The 26,266-nt window shown below is 41.6% G+C and overlaps 1 protein-coding gene across 16 annotated transcripts in view; it reads left to right on the top strand.

Moving 5' to 3' along the window:
* The window catches only part of CCDC171 (coiled-coil domain containing 171), a 273,713-nt gene that overhangs the window by 96,145 nt on the left and 151,302 nt on the right, over nt 1-26,266 (top strand). For 15 of the 16 annotated variants that reach the window (XM_078384938.1, XM_020797528.3, XM_072992079.2 and 12 more), the window contains 3 exons: nt 342-509; nt 3,919-4,107; nt 12,768-13,275. In XM_078384938.1, coding sequence (XP_078241064.1) covers nt 342-509; nt 3,919-4,107; nt 12,768-13,275 — 865 coding nt within the window. The remainder of the gene's footprint in view (nt 1-341; nt 510-3,918; nt 4,108-12,767; nt 13,276-26,266) is intronic. The other variant, XM_072992086.2, reaches the window with a different exon arrangement.

Genomic DNA, 26,266 nt, shown 5'->3' with positions numbered 1-26,266 from the left:
ACTGCAGTTATTGTTCTATTAAGATAGATTATTGTGGTGGCAATGCACAATAATATAAGGTCTGATTCTACAGATAATTAATTAGTTGCATTCTGACTACTGCAAAAGTGGGAAAATTCCTTCCTTGCTTACAGAAAGTGGCTGCAGGATCAGCCCTTGTGTATCTGATGGGTGATCATCTATTTTCTGATTGTCAGTAATGATTTGAACGTAGATTGTATATTTCTTTGGAACACATGTACATTATTGTTTACATGACAGATTTCACTGGACTTGTAGCACTATTTGCAGTTAACTCTTTTTTTTCTGTTTTTCCTTTAAAAATAAATTCCGCATTGCAGGAGAAGCTAACTTTCCTCCATACTTTATACCAGCACTTGGTAGCTGGCTGTGTTCTTATAAAACAACCAGAAGGCATCCTGGATAAATTCTCTTGGCCAGAGCTTTGCACAGTCTTGCAGGAGAATGTTGATGCCCTGATCTTAGACCTCAGCAAGGCTAATGAGAAGGTAACTGTCCTCAGGCACCAGCCGCCTCTATTAAATTCAGTGACATTTGTCCACATCACTGTATTGCTAAAAAGGACTGACATTCATCTTATTTCAAAAAGAATTTGGATGTTAATAATTCAATACCGTTAATTACGGCTTGTCTACAGCTCGGTTTGATGCCATTGCTGTGGGCATGTAAATGTGACTGAAGTCTGTATGAAGTCTCTAAGCTCCAGTTTCTGTGCAGGACTTGCTAATACTACTAGCCAGTGTTAGCCACAGGGACCTAATTAAAAGAAAATAAATTAATCTTACTGATGAAGCTATTCAAAGAACTTAGTCATTTACACTAATAAACCAACTCTTTATCTCAACATAAAGCAGAAACAAAATGCACTTACTCAGGGAACATCGTCTTTAAAATACTTGCTTATGAATATCAGGAATTATTTGAAGTGAGAGAAATATGTTTCCAAGAAACAGCAGTTGCCCTTTGATATATTTACATTTGTAAATACAATACAGAATGTATGTGATTTAACACACGACAGATTTAAAAAGATAAGAGAAGCTCAACATGAAGTGTGTTGAATATATTGTGTAGTTAGCTCAAGTTACCTCAAAAAATCACTATCTGGAAAAGTATTTTGTTACAAGAAAATAATTCTCCTGCCTTAATTTCAGTGCTTCAACAGATCTCAATTCCTGGCTCATTATCTGAAGTTGCACCAAGTTGCATGGTCTAGTAGCAAGGTTTTAGTCCCATTCATTCATGTATACCGCTCAACAATGGGAAAAAGAAGATGCTTCATGTTAGGTGTAGGTGTTCTTTATTTCAAGTTCAGGATCAGGACTGCTAGCTTACATCTAATACCCCAAGAATCAAGCTAAAACTCTAAAACATATTTATTTTGAAATGCAAATAAATGAATTCAGAAATTCTAATACAAATTGGTTGTGAGCAAAATCTTTTTACATAAATGCTAGATTGAACTTTGGGGCAAATGACAGGGAAGAGCAAGCGTGGAAAGACGGTAGCTAGGTGGCAGAGCAAATCTTTGCATATGGAAGGTTACAGGGTGGTGGTGGCTGTAGCTTGTGGTGGGTCTTGCAGGGGAATTGTGCAATCTAATTTTCAGTCTGGACAGATTACTGAGGTACGTACAGATAAGATCAACAGGGTAAATAATATTAAAAGCATCAAGGCAGAATGAAATCAAGAGCCAACATTCCTTTCATGAGCAAAATGCAAGTTTTAAAAACTGTGAAGTCTGATCAGTGTACTTGAACTGAAAAAACTACTGTGTCTTTTGCACAGTGATGGGAAGTTGATTGCAAAGATTACAGTCACCCATTAAAACAAACTTGGGCAGATAGGCAGCCCCTTGAAACCATTTTTAAGACCTCTTGATGCCCCCACACCACCCTCATTCCCCCTTGGGTTGAATGTACACCTTTAAGTGTGTAAGGAAAAGAAAGTAGACATTTTCTGTTCCTGGAACCCAATGGGAGCAGTGTTTAGTTACTGTTTGTACCAAATGGTGTGTTGGGCCCCAAATGCCCATTAAAGAAAGTATGAACTAGACATCTAGAAACTAGAGGGCACTTTTAAAAAAACTTAGGTTTGTGACCATTAGGATGGAAAATTGGCCATGAGACTGCTTTCATTTCCTGTTCAAAGTGCACTTGGACATTTATCTGCTCTTCCCCATGAAGAGTTGTGTTACAATTGTGTTTTGTTTCAAAACAAATCTAAACCTCCTTTTGCATAAGAGATTTAGAGACAGAAAACTATCAATATCTACTGGCAGATATTCTCAATTAGTTGCTGTTGTTATAATAAGCATTGTTATCTTTTTGTTATAAGTTATCAAGTCACTTCTTACCTACAATAACCTTATGAATATGGTACCTCCAGAATACCCTACTAATGTCTTGCAAATTAAAGACTGTGACGGCCTTCATTGACTCAGTCCAGCTTATACTTGGTTGTTGTCTTTGCTGACCACCTTCAGTGTTTCTTAGCATTTTTGGTTTTTTAGTAAACTTTGTCTTTTCATGATGTGATCAAAGGACAATAGCCTCTAGTAATTTTAGCTTCCAGCAAGAATAAAGATAAAAGATAATACAAAGTTTTGGGCTTCATTTTCTGGATTTTGCCTTTTAAAACTTTGGACATCACAATTTTGATGTATTTTCTAAACATTATGGGTAAGTCCTTTTAGCGAAACCACCAAACTACAGTCATAATCTGATTTGGATATTAGATTTTAAAAAATGTCTGCACTGTAAAGCTCTGTTAAATTTTTCTTATGTCCAACACATCAGCGTCAACTATGGCAAATATGCAATGCTCTTTGTAACATCTGTTTTTCATGTGAGCACTTCAACCAGGCAATTTAGCACAACAGCCATTTCACTTAGTGTGTTACTTTGTAAGGCATTTTGTTGGTCTTGCTACACAATGCCCAACTTAATATTATTGAGGAAGAGTAAATGTTGGGACATTCCCCTCTATAAATTGTGCCTCAGCCATTAATTCGCTGGTTAGCCTTAGGCTAGTCATTACTTCTCAATCTTGGTTGTATGTTTGCAATATGTGGATAACGATATTGATCTGTGTTTAAGAGGATATTTAGCTCCTGTGTGTGAAATTCTTTGAATGTTTGACATTATTTTTGTCCTGTCCAAAATTATTCTGTCTTAGGTGAAGTGAAATAGCTGCAATAGTAAACTACTAGGATTTTGGAGGCGGGAACATTAAATAATTCCATTCAAACAGTTTTCGGAAGTAAACATTAATGAAATGCTATAGTATGCTATGGCCTCTTACTGAGTTCTTGAACCTAAGAGTAATGGCATGCATGTTTACTCAAAAGTAAGCCCTGTTTTGTTTAATGAGGGTCAATCCTAAATCAGTGCCCATAGAGTTGCAGTCTTATTGTCCTAAAGAATCATTTCTGTAATCAGGTCTGCTTGAAAGCTTTGTGCATCACTTTGTTTTATACAGTACGTATCCTAAAGCAGGTGCTAGTTGATCCATTATCTGAATCCTTTCACTGTATTGTAGAAAGAAAGGTGGAATCAATAGAAGTAGGATGTTAACTAGAATCTGATGAGCTTACCATCATAGTTGTTGTTTCACCTGTTGTTTCTTTCACCATTGTAGGATCCCAAATGTAGAAGTGACCATGAAGTGTAAATAGTATATCTGAATACACATACAGTACTTCTATGTCTTATTCTTTAAAACTCTGGATTGCCAGGTTTTTACTGTAAATAAATAATGCTTGATCTCTCACTGAGTTGTGAAACTAGGGATAGGATTTGGAGCACATTTCCTCTTGGCCTGGTTTAACTTAGGTCTGGAAACATGTACATTTCAAAAAAAGTGTTAAATGAGATTTTCTTAATCCTCCTCATGCAGATATCTCACCTTGAATATGTTTGTAAGAACAAGTCGGATACAATGAGGGAGCTTCAACAGACCCAAGAAGATACTTTTAACAAACTAGCCGAACAGATGAAAGTGCAGGAAAGCTGTTGGCTGAAGCAGAAGAGAGAATTGGAACAGCAATATGCTGGACTCCTTGGGGAAGTTCATGCAAGGGCACAGGTACAATATTTCTTCCAGGAAAGTGTAAACTTCTAAATGTATTCTTTAAATATTTAGTATATTATTTCAGTGGTGTGAGTTCCAAACCAATTTTAAATTGCTTGGGAATTTCAGCATGTTTCAAGAAATGATTTTTTTTACTACTAACTTCTGCTTTCTTTAGAAAGGGTATGAATTTGTGTGAAGACCTTCCAGAACTTATATTGTTTAATTGGATCCTACAGTTGTATTTCCCATTTAAGTTACCATGCAAACGTTACCTGCAGAGTAAAAACATTGGCTGCCTTGTATTATTACACTGAGTACCAGATGCTTTCCCTTCATGATGACTATTCGTCCTGCAGCTTTGTAGAATTAAAGTTATTGAAATTCACTTTATGTTGAACTGTGTGTTGGGCATAGGTTCATAGTCAAGTCAGCAGAAGTAATAAAAGGTAGTTAAAACGTAGAGATAATCTCTTTTTCATAGTAGAGGAACCTGGGATCATCTAGTCAAGCTGAGCAGTAGGAAATCCAGGATAGATTAAAAATAAGAAGAGGTACCTCTTCACACAGTCTATATTGCAGTAGCAAAAGTAGTGGGAAAGGTCCTAGAGGTACTAGACATGGGGAAAATATAAAAACAAATTGAGATAGTCAACGAATATCCCTGATTTGTCAGATATTCATTGTTTCGTATTCTTGGGGTCCCGAGACAGCGATGAATATGAAGCATCTTTTTATATTTGTCCCTTCATCTGTCCCTATCTGCTTATGACCCCATGGATCATTTGTTACTCGGGGGAATAAGCAGAGAGAGGTTTTCCCTTTGGTCAGCTTGCTAAAGCCTATGCCTGGTTGGGAATAGGAAGAGGATGGAAGGGGGACCTAAACAATCCCTCACCCCTGCTGTCTTGGATCCCCCCTTCCCTCCTGTTCCTATGCCCAGACAGAGAATAGGAATAGGAGCAAAGCCTGACAGAAGCAATCCCCCATCTGTGCTGTCTTTCCAAATTCAGCAGGGTGGGGGATTCACTTAGGTCCCACTTCTCTTGTCTTTCTATGCTCACTGGGGCACAGAAAGATGGGAGAAGCCTGACTGAAGTGATCCCGAACCCCTGCTATCTGTGCAAAGACACAGGGGGAATAGCCTCCATCAGACTTGCCAAAAGGAAAGCCCTCCTCGCTCCTCCTTGCAAAAGCTAGGCTGCTGGAACTGAAACTGCAGTTCCAGTAGTCTAGCTTCTGTTTCCGCTACCATCCATTCTAGGCAGCTGCGGACCCCCAGCATACTGGACCAGGCCAGATAAAAACGCAAGGCAGGCTGAATGTGGCCCGTGGCCCATAGTTTGGAGACCCCTGCTCAGGAGAAGTCAGAGGTCCAACTCTAGAGGTCCATGTTGTTATTTTATTTTATCTTTCTCCTAAGTTGTAAAGGAGTAGAAGCTAAGGCCTCCCATCTCTACAAGAATTCATCTGCAAATTTTCTCTCTAGTTTTTAATTTATTTTGTACTTGGTAAAAGATGGATTTCATCCAGTGTAATATAGTGGATAAAGTAATGGAGACCTGTATTCGAAACCCTGCTTACTCATGGAAACTCTCTAAACTGGTAAAAACACTCCTCAAATTTTTTACTTACCTTGAAAGCCCTACTAGGGTCACCGGAAGTCAGTTCTTCTCTGTTATATATGTTATATATTCCTTATCCTATCTTAGATTGAGAAACCTCTGATCATTTGCTGACTTGATCTCCCCTTCTGAGCTGTATCTGAGACCATGCTGCATTGCTTCTTCCGCTGTCTCACAGCGTAACTATTTCTAGCACATTGTATTCATAAGAATCAAATGATTCTGGTCTAAAGGTAATTTCTAAAAGGAGGACATAGCTCTGATTATCTTTGACCAATTAAAAGGGGAATCTTGCTGCCCAATCTATTTCAAACAGAACCTTCAAAGTGTCTTAAAAATACTGGGAATAAAACAAAATACTCAACGAAAGTCAGTTGCATAATTCTCCTGGGACCATACCATTTTAGAGGGGAAAAAATTCATTCTTTGTAATGTTCTCACATGTCAAAAGTTTTGATATTTCAAAGGCTTCCAATTTAGCCATTTGTTGACATAACTTATTTTATAGTGAGGATTTGATTGGCGAACCAGTGCATTCAGCTTTCTTACCACAGTTTTAAGGTAGTGCAGTTTTTAAACATTTACTTATGTATTGTTTGCAGTAGATGCAGAAGTATGGATTCTTACAAGAAAAGGTTTGGGGATTAAAAAAAATTATAATCCAAAACTCTCCATGGAAACTGCACATTTAGAGAATTATTTGTCAAAAAGATGAGCATACAGGCTGTTGCTCTGTTCTACTGCTATAACCCTTTTCTTGCCCGCATTTATTTATTTATTTATTTATTTATTTATTTATTTATTTATTTAACTGCTCATTAACCACAGTTTTCATGGTATGTATAATCTGTTAAAATATGAAGTAGTTCAAGACGCATCAATGAAATGCAATAAAGCAATGGCTGAAGAGGCAGAATACAAGCCACAATAAAGCTGAAATGTTAGCAAAATTCAGTGTACAAAGCTAAACTGAAACGAACAACCCAAAGGTGTGAAAACATTGTAGTACAATTCTTAAAATGCATGCGAGTATAGAAAAACCATAATATGAGAGGCAGGGAAACTGCTGGGAGAACATTCCATAGATAGGCATCATCACTGAAAAAAACCTCTCTCTTTTAGTCATCTGCCACTCATTTGGTGGGATTGCCCCAAGGATAGTTTTGGAAGATGCCTTAGGGTTTGGCCTCAAGCCCATTTCAACCATTTATTCATGTTTCTGTCACCTAGCAACAGTCTCATTTTTGGGTTTTGCTCATATGGCTATCAGGACAATTCTGCTGCTTGAGAGCAGGTTCCCAGCATCTGTTTGGTCCTCCTTAAACCCCAAAGTTCTCTTGCAGATGCACTGTTTAAGAAGGATGCTTTCCACTCGATAAGGCTGTGCAGGCATTCAGTTTTCCTTCACAAAGATTACACATATGAGAGGGAGATGAGGCACAGTTTATCCTTGTACATTGAGCACAAAAGCTTGTGGGGAATGTTGTAAGCATGGCAGCTGAATCCACTTAAAATCCACTGAATCCACTTGGGGAAGTTTAGAAGTATGTTAAGCAGTACCTGTGGCACCCCCCCCCCCCCAAGGTGTACTCTGAATGCTTACTGAGGGCTGACATTTGGTATCTCTAGTAGGTCAGCATGATTCTAAAACTCCCTCCCACAGGAGGCCAGGCTGGCCCCATCTTTGCTAACTACTGCGAGCAGGTGAAGACCTTTCTCTTCAGGCAGGCTTTCCCTTAATGACTGGCACTCTTGCAAGAGGTTTTAAAATCAGGATAATTAGTATTTTGATGTTTTAATCTGTTCCAATAATGTGTCTGTTTAATATACCATATTTTTCCATGTATAAGATGATATTTTTATCTAAAATCTTTAGACTAAAAATTGAGGGTCGTCTTATAAACTGAAGTAAGGAGGGAAAGGATCAAAGTGCTGCAGGATCACAGCCCTTTGATCCTGCAGCCCTTTGATCACTGCTTTCCCCCTCCACTTCCTAAGCCTTCTGTAGCTCTTCTGTGTAAGAGTGTATGTCCTCTAATCTAATATCAGGGAGTTCTTTAAATTTCAGTGCCTTAGAATTCCAAGAGAAGACAGATGTATCTATGAAATGTAGGGAGTAGTTTAACAAAGATCATAGTACAGGAGAGTGAATAAGAAAGTGGTAAGAAAAGCTCCACCCTTCAGTTCATATTTTTGCTTGGCTATGAAGTTGTTGAGTGGCCTTGGGGCTCCTCAAGCTCAGGAAGAATAATATTCCTCCTACCTTACAGGGTTGTTGAGATAATGAATGTGATATAATATATTACAGAAATAATATATTGTAAATTAAATGAACGGAGTGCTTAAGATAAAATGCTTTGTAAGTGCTAGGTATTAGAAAACTATGTGATCTTTGATGATATAATCAAGGTATGAGCAATAAAGCAAAAGTTCCCCATAGGCAAATAAATATGATAGTGAAATAGGCCTGTGAAGGGTGAGGATGGACAAAAGGGTTACCATGTAGGAAGGCAGGGAAATTCTTTAGGTCAACAACTGTCATAACTTTTGAAGAATTTCATTGTTTTATTAAGGGACGGAAGCACAGGTGGATTAGTTCAAGTCTGTGGTGTGTTCAGCATTATCAAAGTAAGGGTTGTAAAAGGAGAAAAATAAAATAGTTGAAATAAAGTGAAGTCTTTTGAAGCCCAAGTGTCATTAAGTCTCCAGTTTGCAGTCTTGTCTTCTTGCCAGCATAAAGGATAAAGACCCAGCAAGAAATAAGATAAAATAGAGTTGTACTCTCCAGGGGAGTGGCTAATTTTTTAAAGGATTCTTGAAGTCCTCAGAGTGCTGTAACCTAGTAAGCCACCTCTCAAAGCTTTTCCACTCCAGGAAGTCAGGCTGCGAGTCTTTTAAGGCAAGAATCTTGCTGTTCCTTTCAAGAAATTGTACTTTTAAGGTTCTAAGGAGATATTAGAGGCACTGTAGGTTTTGGGAATAAAACAATTACAAACCTGTTTAAGGAAAGAAATCTGCTCCTCTAAGTGTCTGTGACAATGGGAGGAAAATTGCCATTGCTTTTAATAAACATAATAAAAAATAAAATAAGCCTTGCCCCTTTTCCCTTGTTTTAAATAACAGGTAGAAGCTGAGATTTTATGATTGACCTCTAAGAGTTTGTATTTGCTTTCTTCAATTCTGCCCTTTAAATATTTAAGGGTAAAGAATTGTAGAGTGTGTGTGTGTGTCTGTCTGTCTGTCTGTCTGTCTGTCTGTCTGTCTATACATATGAATAATACAGGTTCCAAATACAGGTTGTTTTTTGCCTGTAAAAAACCCAGGAGAAACTCCTTCCATAGTTGCTGTTAAACAAGTTTTGTTCTGTAAGAATCAGTTGCAAATAATGCTGCAATTCCAAGTGTCTGTGTGAATATTCAGATTTAATTTGAAGACTTAATTTGAAATGGAATTCTGGGGCAGTGCGTTTCAGGATTATAAGGATTAATTAATGGAATTATCCCTGTGTATTGGGAAATACTATGATTATGCATACATTATTCATTTAGGTATAGAAATTGTGGTTGTGGTTTTGTACTCTTGTTGCATTCTGCACATATCTTTATAACTTTTTATTGTCTAGGCATTCCTGATTACAGATGAAAAAAATTCTGGAAATGGTGAAGCTATGAAAGATCACCACCACCTTGAAAAAAGCCCTTGAAATTTGAGTGCGGAAATAGAAACAGAAAATGTGTCTTGTATAAGACAGCTTCCTCATGAAATTATTTTGTTTATAGAATAAAAAAAAGCTAATGTAGGCAACATTGCAAATTTACTATTGAAGTCACACTTGAATGTTTTAAATTTGTTTTAGAAATGAAGCTACTAGTCACTAAAATCTAAGTAATCTGGCATCTCTTGAGTTGTTGCTAGTTTATGAGAAATAGGGAGTCAAAAGGTTAAAATGGAAAACAAGAAACAATCACCAATGTATTTATTATATAGTTTGAGCCTATTATCCTCTGTAGTGTCAAGGAGACATACAAAGTGCTTGTTTTCAGAAGAGCTGAGAGACAAGAAGGTCTTTGTGGTGGGGAACCATAGGACCCATTTAATACTGATTGCATTTCATAAAAAGGTGCTAATGCTATCACCAGTTTGTGCTTATTCTAATCACTCTTATAATTTACCTAGGCTTATAAAAACTGAAGTATTATTATTTTTGGTTTGGTGTATTTCTAAACACAGATAAGTATTTTTAATATGTTGCAGAATGTAGAGGAATCCGAAATAGGTGAGAAACAATAAGGATTGAAGGATGTGTTTTACAAAATGCTTCCCTGCCCTCGCCCCCCATGCAGGAGAGATATGTTTGGCAAGTTTGTAAGTGGTGCTTTTCACACTTGTGTTTTAAAGCCCCAGCTAAGAACTACAGATGTTGTGGAATAATCACAGATGAGTCCTGGACATTCGGGTGGTCCCAGTTTGTGGCAAACATTCCAGACCTTTTCTGTCTTTCATAACACAAAAGCACATTGATGGTTCATGGTGGAGCCCAGATTTCTTCTTGCTACTTTCATTTCCTAAAAATAAATCTGTACAAGCCATGAGCTACTCTGCAGATGTACTTGGGGTTCATCTGCATCAGCCCCTCTTGGACTCTTGGAAAGGCATACATATTTTTCTGTGTTGTGATGCCTGCCTAGCCTTTGTCTTCAACACAAGTATGCCAATTTACACTGGGAAGGGAAAATTACCTGTTCACTCTATATATCTAGCCTTAGTCCATAGCATCCTGTTTCTGGATGCTCGGAGAGAATTTAAAAAAATCTGTTGTAGCAGCTACACTGGGCAGTATTTACTGAAGCTTGCACCTTAAAGACTAGTATGTTTCATTTGGGCTAAGGTTTAAAGGACTACAACTCACTTTATCAGATAGTTAATGAACGTGCAAGACAAATAAAACTTCTTTGCTTTTAAGGTGTCTCAAGACTGTACTATTTTACTGCTCCTCCTCCTCTGAAATCTCTAGGAAACCTCAAAGACCTTCATCCCAATAGGGAACTGTACCATGATTCTAATAGGAATGAGATTGGTAGGGCTTGCTAAACAGCATGAATGCATGTGATTCAGTTCCAGTATTTCCTAGCAGAAGGCAAAATGACCTGACCTTTTGCTATAGCCCTTGATCCCCACAGTCTTATTAATGGATCACATCGAACAGTTAGGTTAAGCTTGCTAGCAATGTTGCAGTTTTGAAAGAAGTCATTCATTTTGTGTTTCTTTAAAAGGTAACCTAAAAGTTATTTCTGTCTTCCTGTCATTCACAGTGCAAATTTTAGACATTAGCTATTGTATTTTACTGCTTTAAGCCTTTGTTTATTTTATTGGAGTGACAAATTTTTATGCATGTGAAAAATAAAGTGATAAGTGATTGATCAAATAAAACAAAGAGTGTTCTCTTGAAAATAGAATTCTGTCTGAGACATAATTAATCTGTGAATATATAAGTAGGGGGTTGATTACAAAGTAATTAAAAGATCACCTTTACTTTCCTCTTCCCAGCTGCTGCCTATCTATTTCTGTCTCTCCAGGTTTTCCCTTGTTTACAATTCTCTTTTGCTAAACTAACTTATTCTAACCATTTGTTGTTGTCTTTGGAAAGCAGCATAATTGCCCCCCTCTTAATCATAGGCCTTAGTGTTGATTATAGATAACATAGTAAAGAATTAACATTTTACATTTATTAGCTGTTACACAAAGCTAGGAAGTTTCTCTTTGGCCCTCCAACCGTGGTACTTCCTGTTAGACCTGTTATGATGTTTCCAGTTCTGCTAGTTTATATCAGAAGGCCCAAAACACAAGTTTATTACCCAGCCATCTCCCCTGTTCTTGGCTAGGTGGTTGATTCTGCCCCCGGTGCCATAAGCAATGATGAGATAGTGTGGGCCTGGGCCCACAGCACTGAGACTGTTCTTGAGGTGTCCAGATCCCTTGGTCCCTTCTTTTTTTTTTTCAGCCAAAAGTTTAGAACTACTGCTCATGGAAGCCTTTAGGAATAGTCACGTTTTAAATATATTTTACCACCCCCCCCACATTGTTCAATATGAAAAATACATTTTTCCCAAAATGAGAAGTAGATCTGTAGCTGTCTTTTTGTTTTATGTGGGGGGGCATTTTTTAAAATCTCTGTGGCTCATGGGGGTGGGTGTCTCAGGACAGAAATTTGAAGAAGCATCTTCCACATTACTGCTGTGGACATATGCCATTGCTGTTACCTTGTGAGAGCACACCTTTTCAATGAGTGCTGTAATATTTAAAGAATATCACAGTTCCTTTTCCTTCATGATGTTCATTTTGACTGGTAAGAGTTTGAGACTTGCACACATATGTGTAGTTCATAGAATCATAGAAAAGTGAAGTTGGAAGGGGCCTACAAGGCCATCAAGTCCAACCCCCCTGCTCAACACAGGAATACAATCAAAGCATATCTGCCAGGTGATGATCTCAGTTGTTCTTGAATGCCTCCAGTGTTGGAGCACTCACCAACTCCTGAGGTAACTGGGTCCACTGTTGTACTGCACTAACAGTTATGAAATTTTTCCTAATATTCAACCAAAATCTGGTTTCTTTTAATTTGAGCCCATTGTTGTGTGTCCTGCACTCTGGGATGATCAAGAACAGACCTTGCTCCTCCTCTGTATGACAGCCTTTCAAATATTTGAAAAATGCTTATCATATCACCCCTCAGTCTTTTTTTCTCAAGGCTAAACATGCCCAATTCTTTCAGACTTTCCTCCTAAGGCTTGGTTTCCAGCCCCCTGATCATCCTTGCCTGCATGATCAGTTTCTGTGTACTGGTTCTTTAGTGAACCCACAATTTTGAATATGTCCTAATGTAGAGGTTGTTGTTATTTTACTAGATGTGGAGTGATGCAGTAGCCTTGTGGTTTCACTTTTGGACGTGGTCATGTGCTTTTACAAAATGGATCATTTTGTCAGCTAAAGGTATTGTAAACTGATTCTTGGTTTGTTTTATAATTAAAACGTCTTCTTCAACCATTGCAGAAATATGAGGAAATGGCAGAAAAAAACAAAGAGAAATTTGCTGCTGCTGCAAAGATACAGGAGCAATTACTCCTTGAAAATTCAAACTTCAAAAGCATGTGGGCGCAGACTCAAAAGGAACATACGTCACTGCTGGCTGCCTGTGCACTTTTATCTGGTGCTTTGTATCCTCTGTATAGTCGAGCATGTGCTCTGTCCATGCAAAGGGACTTCCTTCAAGATCAGGTCAACACTTGTGACATTTTCAAACAGGAAATTCAGACTTTGGCTAATGCACTCTCTGAAACAGAAGAATGGAAACAAAGCGATGGCAAGATGATGAAGAAAAAGCATGACAAAGGCTTGATACGTGTCTTCCGCAAAGGCGTCATTGCAGTGCTGGCAGCCAACAGACTTCAGATTTTGGGCCAGTCGTGTAGTGCCCTCTTCTCGTGGGTGGACAGCTTCAGAGAAGGCATCGGAATCTTAGTCTGCATAGGAGACTCTAAGGATGTACATCACCTGTCAAGTAAGATCATTAGCTCATGATTTATGCGATCTGTGTCAAACTGCACTTTCTGTACTTAAATAACAATTATATAATGCCAATAAGCCAAATTTAATCAATTAATTAAAAGTACTCAAATACCTCAGTGGTGATGATAAAAATTCACAGGATCACCCATTATGTGTATTAGGAAGGCAAAGTCCAACGTGGCTTTAATAGTGTATAGGAAGTGCAGAGTATGCTGGGCATGTCTTGCCATTACCAATGTGAATTCACCGTTGCCCTTCCATGTTTTGCTTTAACTGTGATACAGCATTCTGTCTGTATCAGCATTAACTATGGCTAACACAATTAAATTATCTCAGGCCCAGGGCTTTCAAACTAACTTACAACTCTTGCTGTAAGAACAATCTGCAGGTGTACTAGTCATGACAGGTATTCCTTCACACCATGGATAAAAGAAAACATTATGAGAGGGGGGAGGCGTTTACAAACCTGCTGCACACACTGTCGGTTTTCTTAGTCATGGCTAGGTGAGCAGGCGTTCTGTGTCTGTACCGTTTTTTTCCTGTTGTTCTGTAGAGCCCTGAGTCAATGGTAGCAAATGTTTTGCTTTTGTATCACTTGTGCCCCAATCAGCTGAAGTATTGAAGCTGATGTGATTTATTAGCATGCTATTTCATATGATGACAACATGTGTAGCTAGCACCTTAGCCACATTCATGTAAGGGAATAGCTATTTTTTGTGATGGGATGAATTTTTAAATATTTTTATTGATAATATTTACAAAAACAAACAGAAAAGTGCACAACTATTGAGAAGACAATACAGTAGAACTGTTACGTTGCTCTGTGCCAATGAAGTTGGAAACAACTTATAGCAACCCTAATAAAATTTTCAAAGTAGGTAGAATATTTAATGAGTGGTTTTACTGGCTCCATTCACCCAATGAGTTTCCATGGCAGAGTAGGGAATTGAGCCCAGATTTCCAGAGTCTTGTTTATCTCTCTATTCACCACACTGAGTACTGGACAGTAAAACTAGAAACATAACATTATCAATTACCTAAAAAGAGAGAGGGAGGAAAAAAGAAGAGGGAGAAGAGGAAAATAAAATTGCAAATAAACTTCTGTAAAACTCTTCTAGATATCTAATAATGTATCCATATTAGGGATGGGGACATTTGTATTCATATACGGATACAACTATCCCCATCGCAGCTGGCCCTAATGAGGGTCTGGCCCCCAGGACCGGACTGTGCTCTCACATATCCTGTAGTGGTGCCGGCCCCGCCAATGGCACCTGGAACTCTACTCCCTTCCTGCTTGGCTGGCCACTCACTCAGCAGCTGTGCAGGGAGACTTGTCCTCCCACCCCCTGCCTGGAGTGGCCAGCTGAGCAGGAAGAGAGCAGAGTTCCAGGTGCCATTGTCTGGATGAGCAGGACTGGCGCCATGGCAAGACATGGATAGTGGATAGTCCAGTCCTAAGGGCTGGACCTTCATTAGGGCCAGCTGCGATGGGAATATTTATATTTATATACGAATATCCCCATCTGTAACCCATATATAATTGTTGCGTATAAGCCACCCATTCGTATTCTGATAACATTGTAAGATTTTCTGTTCATTTAGTTACTGGGGGTGGGTATTTCTGGGGAGGCTGAATATATGCATGTACAGTGTGATAACTAGTCAAACATCCACTTTTAGGAACATGGTATCTTGGTGGCTACATCTCTGTTGCCCATCTTACTCAGTCTTCTCAGACCATATGCCTGCAGGTACTGACACCAAGAGAAACCTGTAAAACGAGGAACTGGGCTTTTTTGATAATGCCTCCCTCCATCCGGAATGCCCTCCCTCAGGAGATATGCCAGGCCCCCTCCTTTTGGAATGTTAAGAAGCCCCTGAAGACGGAGTTTTTCAGGGAACCTTCTGAGGAGGCCTTCCTAAATTAAAGGAGAGGAAACAATAAAAACTTAAGGAACACCTTAATTTTATTGTTAATTTTACTATTGCTTATCCTGCTGCATTGAAGGTATTATTTAGTTACTGTATATTGCTTATTCTTTATTTTATTTTATTTTATTTATATCCCGCCTATCTGGTCGTATCAGGACCACTCTTTATTATGTGTATTATATGACTTTTGTTATTATATATTATTTTCTGTTTATTGCATTATAAACTGCCCAGAGTAGTGGTTTCCACTAGATGGGTGGTGTAAAAACCTAATAAGTGAATAAATACCAATTCTTGTTAACAAGGTAGAAGAAAATGTCTATCCTAGAACAGTCATTTCAGACAGAGCTTTATTGTGATCACAAATGCTGATGCCCCAGTGCAGACACTCACTTATTTTATTAAAAGTATTTATTTGATACTTTCCCCCCACTAAGAGTCTAAAGTGATGACTTAAATTCTCCCAACCACTCTTGGATTGATAACCTAATGATTACCACCTTAACTAATGATGACTTGTGGCCTAGAAGAAATATTTTAAAAAGTATTTTCCACATATTTCACCTCTATTTCAAAAATATTCTGAAGTTTCGATTAATATTATATTCAAGCATGTTGTGCGAAAAACAAACATCATTACCTAATAATATTGACAATACACCAAGGAGAGGTTTCAAAGCAAGTAGATCCATGTTTTTAAAAGCAGGTCTGGATTGCTTATTCCAGTTCAGATGACATTCCAATTGAAAGAGGCTTAAATGTCTCTTGGCATGATCTCTGAATATGTAGACCATGGCTTGCCTTTGGCCAGGGGAACAGAGTCAGAAACTATGGCTCAAAATGGGTAATGTTGAAGTGGACAATTGGATTTTGATGTAATTATGGCTGCTATTGGCTCTAGGGTTAATTGTATAATTGTGACAGGCGTGAATTTAGAATGTGTTTATGAATGACACACAATTCAGGTCTGGTAGGGCTTACGGTTCCAAAATTCTTCTTGCAGAAGTGATGGCAACTTAAAAATAGAGTTTTCCAGCTAAGGAGTTTTAGAGTATCTGTCTGAGAGGCTCATACAAAGGATTTCAGAACACTATTCTTGGCACATGTACCACCTTGTATATGTAAAGGCAGAGTACAAGGGGGTGCTGATACCTATTGAGCCTTTCCCCGAAAAAAATTGAGCTAGGAAGCTGTAACTGCCACACTATTCTACATATTCCCCCAGGAAGTCAGTGCACTTGCGACATCTGTCCTGCAGCTTCTTAAGTCCCTGCAAATAAAATTCTTCCGACTGCTGGTGTAACCACTCATTTTCAGCATTAGTTGCCTCCAGAATACTCCCAAATCGTTGTCCCTTTAGGTGTTTTGTGAGTTTGGTGATCAGATAATAGTCAGAAGGAGCCAGGTTGGGAGAATAGGGTGGATGGGGCATCACTTGAAAGCCTAAGGACGTGAGTTTTGCCATTGTTTCACCTGCAGTGTGTGACAAGGCCTTGTCATGCAACAGGATGACGCCTTTGGAGAGCTTTCCTCGAGGTTTTTCCTTGATGTTTTGCCTCAACTTTGTCAATAAAGCACAGTAATATTTTGCTTTGATGGTTGAACCCCGTTGGAGGTTGTCCACCAGCAGAACTCCCTTCTTATCCAAAAAAACTGTTGCCATTTGCTTCTGCACCAGCCTTTGCACTCAAAACTTCTTTGGCCTGAGGGAACCACTGTGCCTCCATTCTTTAGACAGTTCCTTTGTCTCAGGATCATAACAGTAGATCCATGTCTCATCACCAGTTACCAGTTTGCCCAGGAAATCTGACTCATTTCTTGCAAAATGTTCCAAAAGAGCCACCGATGTCGCCACATGTTTCCTCTTTTGTCCGGTTGTCAAAAGTTTGGGGATCCACTTTGCTGCCAGCTTTCTCATTTCCAAGTCGTTGTGGATAATGGCACCAACTCTCTCGCATGATATTCTCAGATATATAGCAATACTTTTGGCTGATATTCGGCGCTCCTCCATGATCATGTCATGGATGGCTTTCACATTTGCAGGAACAGAGACAGATCAACACCAAAATGGCCAGTTTTAAAATTGACAACCCAGCGCTTATCTGTTGCATATGAAGGGCCACTGTCACCCATAGTTTGTGACATTTCATCATGGATCTGCTTTGGACCTTTCCCTTGGAGAAACAGGAACGTGATTATAGTCCTATGCTCTTCCACATTGAACATTTCTGGAGGTGCTGCCATGCTCACTTTGGACCGGAACGTGAAAGATAAGTTAAAATCATAGGTAGTTGATTTTTGCACCATTGAATACAGATAAATTGGCCGATACACCCTTCAATTTATAGCTTCCTAGCTCATTTTTTTTTTCTGGGAAAGTCTCAATACTTATCAGCACCCCCTCTTAGAATGTCCCTGAAAAATGCAGAGATTCTGGTAAGGGCCACGAGGACTACGTTCAGGTTCTGGGTTTGAACACTATTTATTTGTCTTTTTTACTGAGTCCAATAAGAGGACTCTACATTGTTTACAATGTAGTGGGGGCAAGGCTAGTAGAGTGGCTACTTGGAGAAACTGCTTGAGATGCAGATGTGAAAATAAAAGGGAGGCCTATTTTGGAGAAGATAAAAGGGAGGCCTATTGCCTGATATCCAAGACTGCTGGTCTGTAACCCCTTGTGCAAGCCACCTGGTAGAAATGAAAACAAGTTTGGCAGAGAGGCTGAAGGAAAATCAACCCCTTTTGCCTTACACCATGTAGTAAATACCCACCAGATTGCCTTATATATCTTGATAGTCATTCTGTACCTGCAAGCCAAGCGAGTAGAGATTACATTCTCAGAATACCCCATGGATCTTACAGTGTTGCACTTAGCATCAAGTGTTAGATGGAACTAGGCAGGGTCCTGGTATCAACAGGTCCTTCCAGGATGGAAAGAGCCCAGGTGGAGAAGTGATACATCTCTGAATTTCTGAAAACCACAGCCTCCTTGGCCAGAATTGAGCCACCAAAAATGCTTATGCTTTTTCCAACCTGACTTTGCTGAAGACTCTTGTCAGAAGGAGAAGAAAAGGAAGAATAAGGAAGAGCTGGAAGCCACAAATAATTTTTGAGCGTTGATGCCTTCTTCCAAAGGGCTTTGGTAATGAGTGAAGCAAAGTATAAATTTGTTGTTCATCAGAGAAGTGAACATGTTTACTTCCAATGGGCTGAAGATTCTCAAAGTCAAATATATAACACTCGAAAAATAACCACACAGCATTTTAATGTTATTTTTATCTTTATGTAGAAGTACATTTCTTAGCCTTTAAACATACTCAGATACCCAGCAAAATTATTTAACATTTATTTAACAATATTCTCACCTAGCAAAGCCAGCCATGTGCCAGTTTGCATCTATGGAGGAATGTCCATGATTTCTACCTTTGTGCTGTTGTGTCTTATGTGTATTTGTATTATACTTCTCTGTATTTATTTGTTTATATTTCCTTTTAACTGTCAAGACCTGAGACGTGCCGATGGATCAAACTGCTACCCTGTGTGATATATTTTGCAAAATGTCTATGAGAATTTACATAGTTTTTGCTAACCTAGCAACATGCTATCTTAGCAAATTCCAAAGATGACAAATTGCCATTGCAGTGAGACATCGTTGATATTTTGACTAGGTTCTTTGCACCAGCAACACCATTGAAAAGCCAGGAGAGCAAACTGCTGGTGAAGTACCAATTTGCTATACTTGCATAGGAGTTTCATAGTTCAGGAATTTCTTTCTTGTTTCTTTCTTTTCTTTTTTTCCAATGTTATGCATTCACACACCTCATACTGGTAGGCATTCACTCAGATACTGGATCTCTCCATCTTGTTCATTCATTTCATGAGAAAAATTCACCTTGCCCCAAATTACAAATACATCTAACTGCTGCTGCTTCTCCCTGTGCCAGGTTTCAAAACCAGGTAGTTGATTTATTCAGTCCACTTCTCTCATTTTCTTTTTCCTTTTGCTCCTTGCTCCCTTCAACATTGAAAACAAAAGGGACGTGGTGGCGCTGCAGGTTAAACCGCAGAAGCCGCTGTGCGGCTTTTTCCCCCCCCAAGATGGCGCCGGTGACGGGCGGATAGCGATCTCACCGCCGCCGCCCGACTAGCTTTCTTACCTTTTTACATTCTTTTTCTGCCTATCTTTTGTTTTTTCCTTCCTCGAACTGTTTTTCTCCCCTTCTTGTCCCAAAGTGCTGGGGTTGAGTTTGGAAAGAGCTCTGAATCCTGGGCTGCGGGCTGTGGGGTCTGAGCTGGAGCGGACGGAGTCGATCGGAGCCGGAGCTCGGGACGCGAGGGTCACTTGCAGACTGCTCGGCGGAGCTCAGAGGTTCCCTGCCTGTTCCGGGAGGCATCTTAGCGGAGGCTTCTCAGAGGAGAACCCAGTAACTGGCACTTGGAGACCGGTGAGATCCCCCGACAGTGTGGGTGGATGGAACTTCGGGATCGGAAGCAGCCAGGAGGGCGCAGGGTCTTTGCAAGAGCCAGAGGCAGCCTGTGAGGTCACCGGAGCGTTGGAACGCTGGCACCATGTTGGAAGTTCTCCCTTCAGATCCCCATTTCTCCACTTGCTTTTCATCATCCAGCAAGGATGTTTCCCTAACCGAACTTCAAGGGTGGGAAATGGCAGGGACTGAGCTTTTCCCAGCCTGGTCTTTGGTGTTTGTAACCCTGCTTATCTACAACACCGTGAACTCTGAGCCCACTGTTGAGAACTGGGACTCCTACCCCTCTAACGAAAATCGCAAATCAGCACCGCCATTGACATCATTAAGTTTAATAACATCAAAAAGGGCAAAGCCACATGGCAGAGAAAGACAGTTCTGGGTTATATGTGGGGGATAATCATTGTGGGATTCTGTAATTAGATTATTTTTTCTTCTCTTTTTAGTATATAATTTTTATTTTTTATTTTTTATTTTTATTTTGATATTGTTATTACTCTGTATTTGCTTATGTTTCCTCAATTTATGTTTATTATCTATATATATTCTTACACTATAAAGTTATTTTTTCCTTTTTGTTATTTGATTGTCTGTATTTAGTTAATTTTTTGTTTTTTGTTTTTTCTTTTTCTTTCCTCTCTTCTCTCTTTTTCCTTTTCCCCATTCCCTCCCCTCCTCCCCCCTTCTTTGATATGGAATGGAAGGCCTGCCCTCCCAGCGAGGAGCCCCAAAACATCTCTGTGATCACGGGTAGAGGGAGATATGGCATTGGCACAGTCCCTACTCGTGTCAGAAGAACGATGAACAGATGCTTAAAGGCTGTTCATTGTTCTGAGACTGTGATCAACCCCCAGTATCGAGGTAGCCAGACCAGCCACTCATCCACTCTACGCCTGGTGTTGTTGAATGCCAGGTCTGTATCCAATAAGGCCCAGGTAATTTACGACCTTATCCTGGAGGAGGATGCAGATCTGGCATGCATAACCGAAATATGGATTGGTGGAGAGGGGGGTCCGCCCCTAGCACTCATCTGTCCGCCTGGTTATGCTATCCAACACCAGGGTAGACTGGAGGGCCGGGGGGGAGTAGCCATTGTTTACAATTCCATCTTGGAGGTTACTAGGTGCTCCTCGGTGGTAAAGCCGGGTCTAGAAGCTCTCCACGTGTCGATAGGGGCCAAGGACGGTATTGGGATCTTGCTGGGTTACCGTGTTCTCTGCGACCCAGCCATTTCCCTACCGGAGCTGGTGGACTTTGTCTCCGTGGCGCTGTTGAGTTCCCCGAAGCTATTGGTTTTGGGGGATTTCAATGTGCACACGGGGGCAGAGACTTCCAGGCCAGCTTTTGAGTTCTTGGAGACCATGGCCTTCTTGAATATGTCCCAACATGTCAACGGCCCCACCCACGTGGGCGGCCACACACTTGACCTGGGTTTTTTCCTCCAGGTGGAGCGAGAGTGGTCCGATGGTGACTGACCTTGAGTTGGCCCCCTTGTCATGGTCGGATCACCACCTAATAAAATGTACCCTCAAAATGGCTCTGGCCCCTCGCAGGGACCAGGGACCTATTGTCATGGTCCGCCCTTGAAGGCTACTGGATCCGGCTGGATTCCAGGATGCTATGAGAGGTGTTACGGCTGACCTGGTTGGTGCTCCTGCCGAGGCTCTGGTTGACGGCTGGTTTGTCGCCGCAGCTAGGGCTGTAGACACGGTCGCACCTAAACACCCTCTCCAACGCAGAGCCCGCCCGGCGCCCTGGTTTAACCAGGACCTCCGGGCGTTGAAGCGGTTTAGGAGACGGCTAGAGCGCAAATGGAGAAAGGACCCGATGGATTATAATTGGATAGCTGTTAAGGTCGCTACTAACCTTTACCTGGCTAAGGTAAAGGCTGCCAGTGGAGCATACTTCACTAACCAGATAAGCGAAGCGTCCAACCAGCAGGCGGAATTATTCTGTATAGTGCGCGACCTATCCGGAATTGGTCTGATTGATGGGCCTCCCCCTAGTTTTTCACCGGACCAATTTGCAGCATTTTTAAAATCTAAAGTGGAGACCATCCGCCAGGACCTCTCTCCTCTTTTGAACACAGTGAGTCGAGCAGAAATGTCCAGCGCTCCGTCTTGCCCGGTAACTTTTGACTCCTTTTAGCCTGTCACGCCTGATTCTGTGGCCAGGGCACTTGATTGCTGCCGTGCAACCACCCCCTCCCTTGACTCTTTCCCGGCCTGGCTAATCAAAGCAGCCAGGCCTACAACAATGGAATGGGCCACTGTAATAATTAATGGGTCTGTCCTTGAGGGCAGGTTTTCATCTGCCCTCAAGGACACACTCATTAGGCCCATTAGGAAGAAACCCAGTTTGGCGGCGGATGAAATTGGCAACTATAGGCCCGTCGCCAATGTTTCTTTCTTAAGCAAGGTAGTCGAGAGGGTGGTGGCCGACCAGCTCCAGGAGCACTTGGATGAAACAGATGCCCTGGATCCATTTCAGTGGGGCTTCAGGCCGCGTCATGGCACAGAAATGGCATTGGTCGCCCTATGTGATAACCTATTGAGGGAGGCTGACAAGGGCAAAGTGTCTCTGCTGGTCCTCCTTGACATCTCAGTGGCCTTTGATACCATTGACCATGGTATCCTCCTGGGGAGGCTCTCTGAGCTGGGAATTGATGGCCTGGCATTGGCCTGGCTCCGTTCCTTCTTGGAGGACCATCCCCAGAGAGTACAGCTTGGGGAGAGCGTTTCGGCCCCATGGAGTCTCAATTGTGGGGTTCCACAGGGGTCGATTATCTCCCCAATGCTGTTCAACATTTATATGAGGCTGCTGGGTGGGGTCATCAGGGGGTGTAGTGCATTGTGTCATCAGTATGCTGATGACAACCAGCTCTACATCTCTTTTTCACCTACCACAGGTGATGCTGTTCTGTCCCTTCAGCGCTGCCTGGGGACTGTACTGCAATGGATGCAGGAGAACGGGCTGAGGCTGAACCCAGACAAGACGGAGGTACTGAGGGTGGGCGCCCCCATAGTTGAGTGCCTGGGAAACTTCCTCTCTTTTGAGGGGGTGACTCTTCCTGCTAAGGATGGGGTCCGCAGCTTGGGGATCTATCTGGACCCGGCGCTCACTATGGAAACTCAGGTGGCGTTGGTGGTTCGTACCGCCTTTTTTCATCTTAGGTGGATAGCCCAGCTGCAGCCCTACCTTGATGTTGGGGCGCTCACTACCTTGGTGCATGCACTCGTAATCTCAAGATTAGACCACTGTAATGCACTCTACGTGGGGCTACCTTTGAGGCTGGTGTGGAAACTCCAGGTGGTGCAGAATGCAGCGGCCAGACTACTTAGTGGAGTGAAAAAATACCAAAATATCTCACCCACTCTGGCTGCATTGTATTGGCTGCCCATCCGGCTCCGCATTGACTTCAAAGTGTTGATGCTTACGTATAAAGCCCTAAACTGTTTAGGGCCTCGATACTTGGCGGAACGCCTACTCCCACCAAGATCTACCCGTATCACTCGTGCGAGCCAGGAGGTGAAGCTGAGGAGCCCAACGCTGACGGAGGCCCGGAATGAAAAGACAAGAAATCGGGCCTTCTCGGCGGTGGCTCCTTGCGTCTGGAATAACCTTCCTCCTGAGATTCATGTGGGTCCCTCGCTGGGTATCTTTAAAAATCAGCTAAAAACATGGATGTTTCGGCAGGCCTTCCCCTCAGTCAATTCCTGATGTCCCCCTTTTCCCCTCCACCCTATTGTTTGCCCTATTTTGTTGAAATGTTTTCTATTATGTAAAAATTTTTATATATATTTCCATTGTGTATTTTTATCTTGTAAGCTGCCTAGAGTGGTCTTAACCGACTAGATAGGTGGGATATATACACACACACACACACACACACACACACACACACACACACACACACAGAGTGGGGTCTTGACTTGAGAACTTAATCCGTATTGGAAGGTGGTTCTCAAGTCAAAAAGTTCTCAGGTCAAATCTGCATTTCCCATAAGAATGCATTGAAAACCATTTGATCCGTATCTGCTCTTTTCCGTCCATAGAAACTAATGGGAAGCTGCTATTCCGCCTTCGACCACTAGAGGGGGATATTTTGTTTCTTTTTTTCTTAGCTCAAGAAAGGTTCAGGGAAGGCAGGGAAAATACAGTCCAGGCAGTACAGTACCAGGCAGTCCGAAGACTGTCTCCCAATCCACTCTCTAAACGCTGGGAGGAGTGAGGAGGCAGACAGGCACCCTTTTCACTGGCCAACAGTTAACTGAAAGTTCACATTTTGCACTTTCCCTGCCTCCCACGTGGTTTTTTTTCAGTTCTTAACTCAAATCTAAGTACTTAAGTCAAGTCAATATTTTCCTATGAGAGTGGTTCTTAAGTCAAAATGTTCTTAACTCAAGCCGTTCTTAAGTCAAGACCCCACTGTGTGTGTGTGTGTGTGTGTGTGTGTGTGTGTATATATATATATATATATATATAAGACCAGCAGTCGTAAGATGGAATCCATGTGACGGAGTGAGTTCCCGTTGTTTGTCCCAGCTCCTGCCAACCTAGCAGTTCAAAAGCATGTAAAAATGCAAGTACAGTGGACCCTCGACTTACGAAGGTCCCTACTTACAAAAATTTTGAGGTACAAAAAGCTCCGACCGCAAAATTTTGGTTCAACTTGTGGCCAGAGCTTTGACCTACGAAAGGGGGGGAAATTCAATGCCGCCCCCACTGCCCTCTGCCTCCCGTCCTCATTGCCATCTGCCTCCTGTCCCCACAGGGACAGGAGACAGAGGGCAGCAGGTGCAGCTTTGGAAGCCGAAAGCTGCTCCGCGCCTGCTGCCAGCTTTCAGCTTCTGGGGCTTCCAAACCCCCTCCGCTACCCTCTGTCTCCTGTCCCCGTTGCACTCTGCCTCCTGTCCATGGGGACAGGAGGCAGAGGGCAATGGGGACGGGAGACAGAGGGCAGTGGGGGCATCTTTGGAAGCCCAGGAAGCTGAAAGCCAGTAGCGGGCACGGAGCGGCTTTCGGCTTTCCAGGCTTCAAAACCTCCTCCAATTCAAAACCCTCCCCCACAGGGAGAGGAGGCAGAGGGCACTGTGGATGGAAGACAGAGGGCAGTGGAGGGGGTTTTGAAGCCCAGGAAACCGAAAGCTGCTCCACACCCACTGCCAGCTTTCGGCTTCCCGGGCTTCAAAACCCCCTCGTCTGCCCTCTGTCTCCATGGTGCCCTCTGCCTCCTGTCCCCATAGGGGGCAGAGGGCACCATGGATGGGAGACAGAGGGCAGCAGAGGGGGTTTTGAAGCCCGGGAAGCCGAAAGCTGCTCTGCGCCCACTGTTTTTTTCACTCTTCCTGCTGGTGTCAAGTTACTACCTGCTTTTTGAATTCATCTATTCCATTCTTCTCTCATCAGAACTTTAAATGGCTTGTTGAGTGAAACACCTAGTGGCTGGCTGCAGCTGACCTGTAAGTCCACCAGTAATAACTGCTAGATGTGTTTGCAAATCCAATGCAACCCTTTTTGTCTTTTCTGTTAAATGTGCTCGGAATTGATCAAAGACAAGTAGAGCTGGCTTGTTTAAGAGCTCTCCAGGTCCTTTGGACCAAACCTTTGCAAATGGCCATGATGTCTTCATCCATCCATCCCTTCTCATGATCTTGCACAATAATGCCACGTGGTATGGTCTCTAGGATATGTTTTCCTCTTAAAAATAAGAATAGGAGGCAGTTTAGTACTATCTGCACAGCATGAAAGCACAGCAGTATAGTGTGTCTTTTCATGGTCACTTGTTTTGATTGCCACTGGTTTGATTCCTTTCATGTCAACCATTCTGTTGGGAGACGCATCAAAATTGAGAGGCACCTCATCGATGCTTGCAATCTGACTTGGTTCAAAATCATATTATTCCCGAAGCTTTATGACATAGGAGTGAAACTGTTGGATTTTATCCTTATAAACAGGTGGCATTTTCTGTGCTAACTCTGTTTATGCTCTCATGGCCAACCCTTCTCTCCCCATGAAATTAAAGCACCATTTTGCCTTTCCTGTTAAATCAACTGTAGTGAAATGCCAACAGGTGATCTTATTCCTGCCTGTCCATCACAGAAGCTCAAGGGGGAGGAGCCAAGGATAAGGCAGGAGGGGTAGAATTAGAGAGACAGTTGGAGATGTGAAATGGCAGTTAGGGTTTAGGAGAGAGAAGGAGAGGGTTAGGAGAGGGAATTGAGAAGGTTAAACAATATTGAGCAAGCAGGAACGAAGTTTTAAGCACTATAAGAGAGATATTGATTGAAAGTATATAGCAGTTTGGAATAAAGGTGATTGCCTCCATGATCCAATCCGTGTTAATACCCGATACAGTTCGTAAGTGATTTATGTTTATGATTTACTTGACAATAAAAGAATATTTGTTAATTAAACCTCTGATTCCTAAGTTCAATAACCCTTAGTTTTGGCAGCACATGTGTATAACATAATTGGTATTAGGAGAATACCTGGTGGCAGCGTGAAGGAAAAAGGGTGTGATCCTTTGTGAGGGCCATATAAACAGGGCCATAAGGTCGATTG

This window comes from Pogona vitticeps, chromosome 2 (genome assembly GCF_051106095.1).
Source record: "Pogona vitticeps strain Pit_001003342236 chromosome 2, PviZW2.1, whole genome shotgun sequence".
NCBI classification, from domain to species: domain Eukaryota; kingdom Metazoa; phylum Chordata; class Lepidosauria; order Squamata; family Agamidae; genus Pogona; species Pogona vitticeps.
The sequence above is the reverse complement of the archived record's forward strand: the minus strand, read 5'-3'. Positions and strand labels throughout refer to the sequence as shown.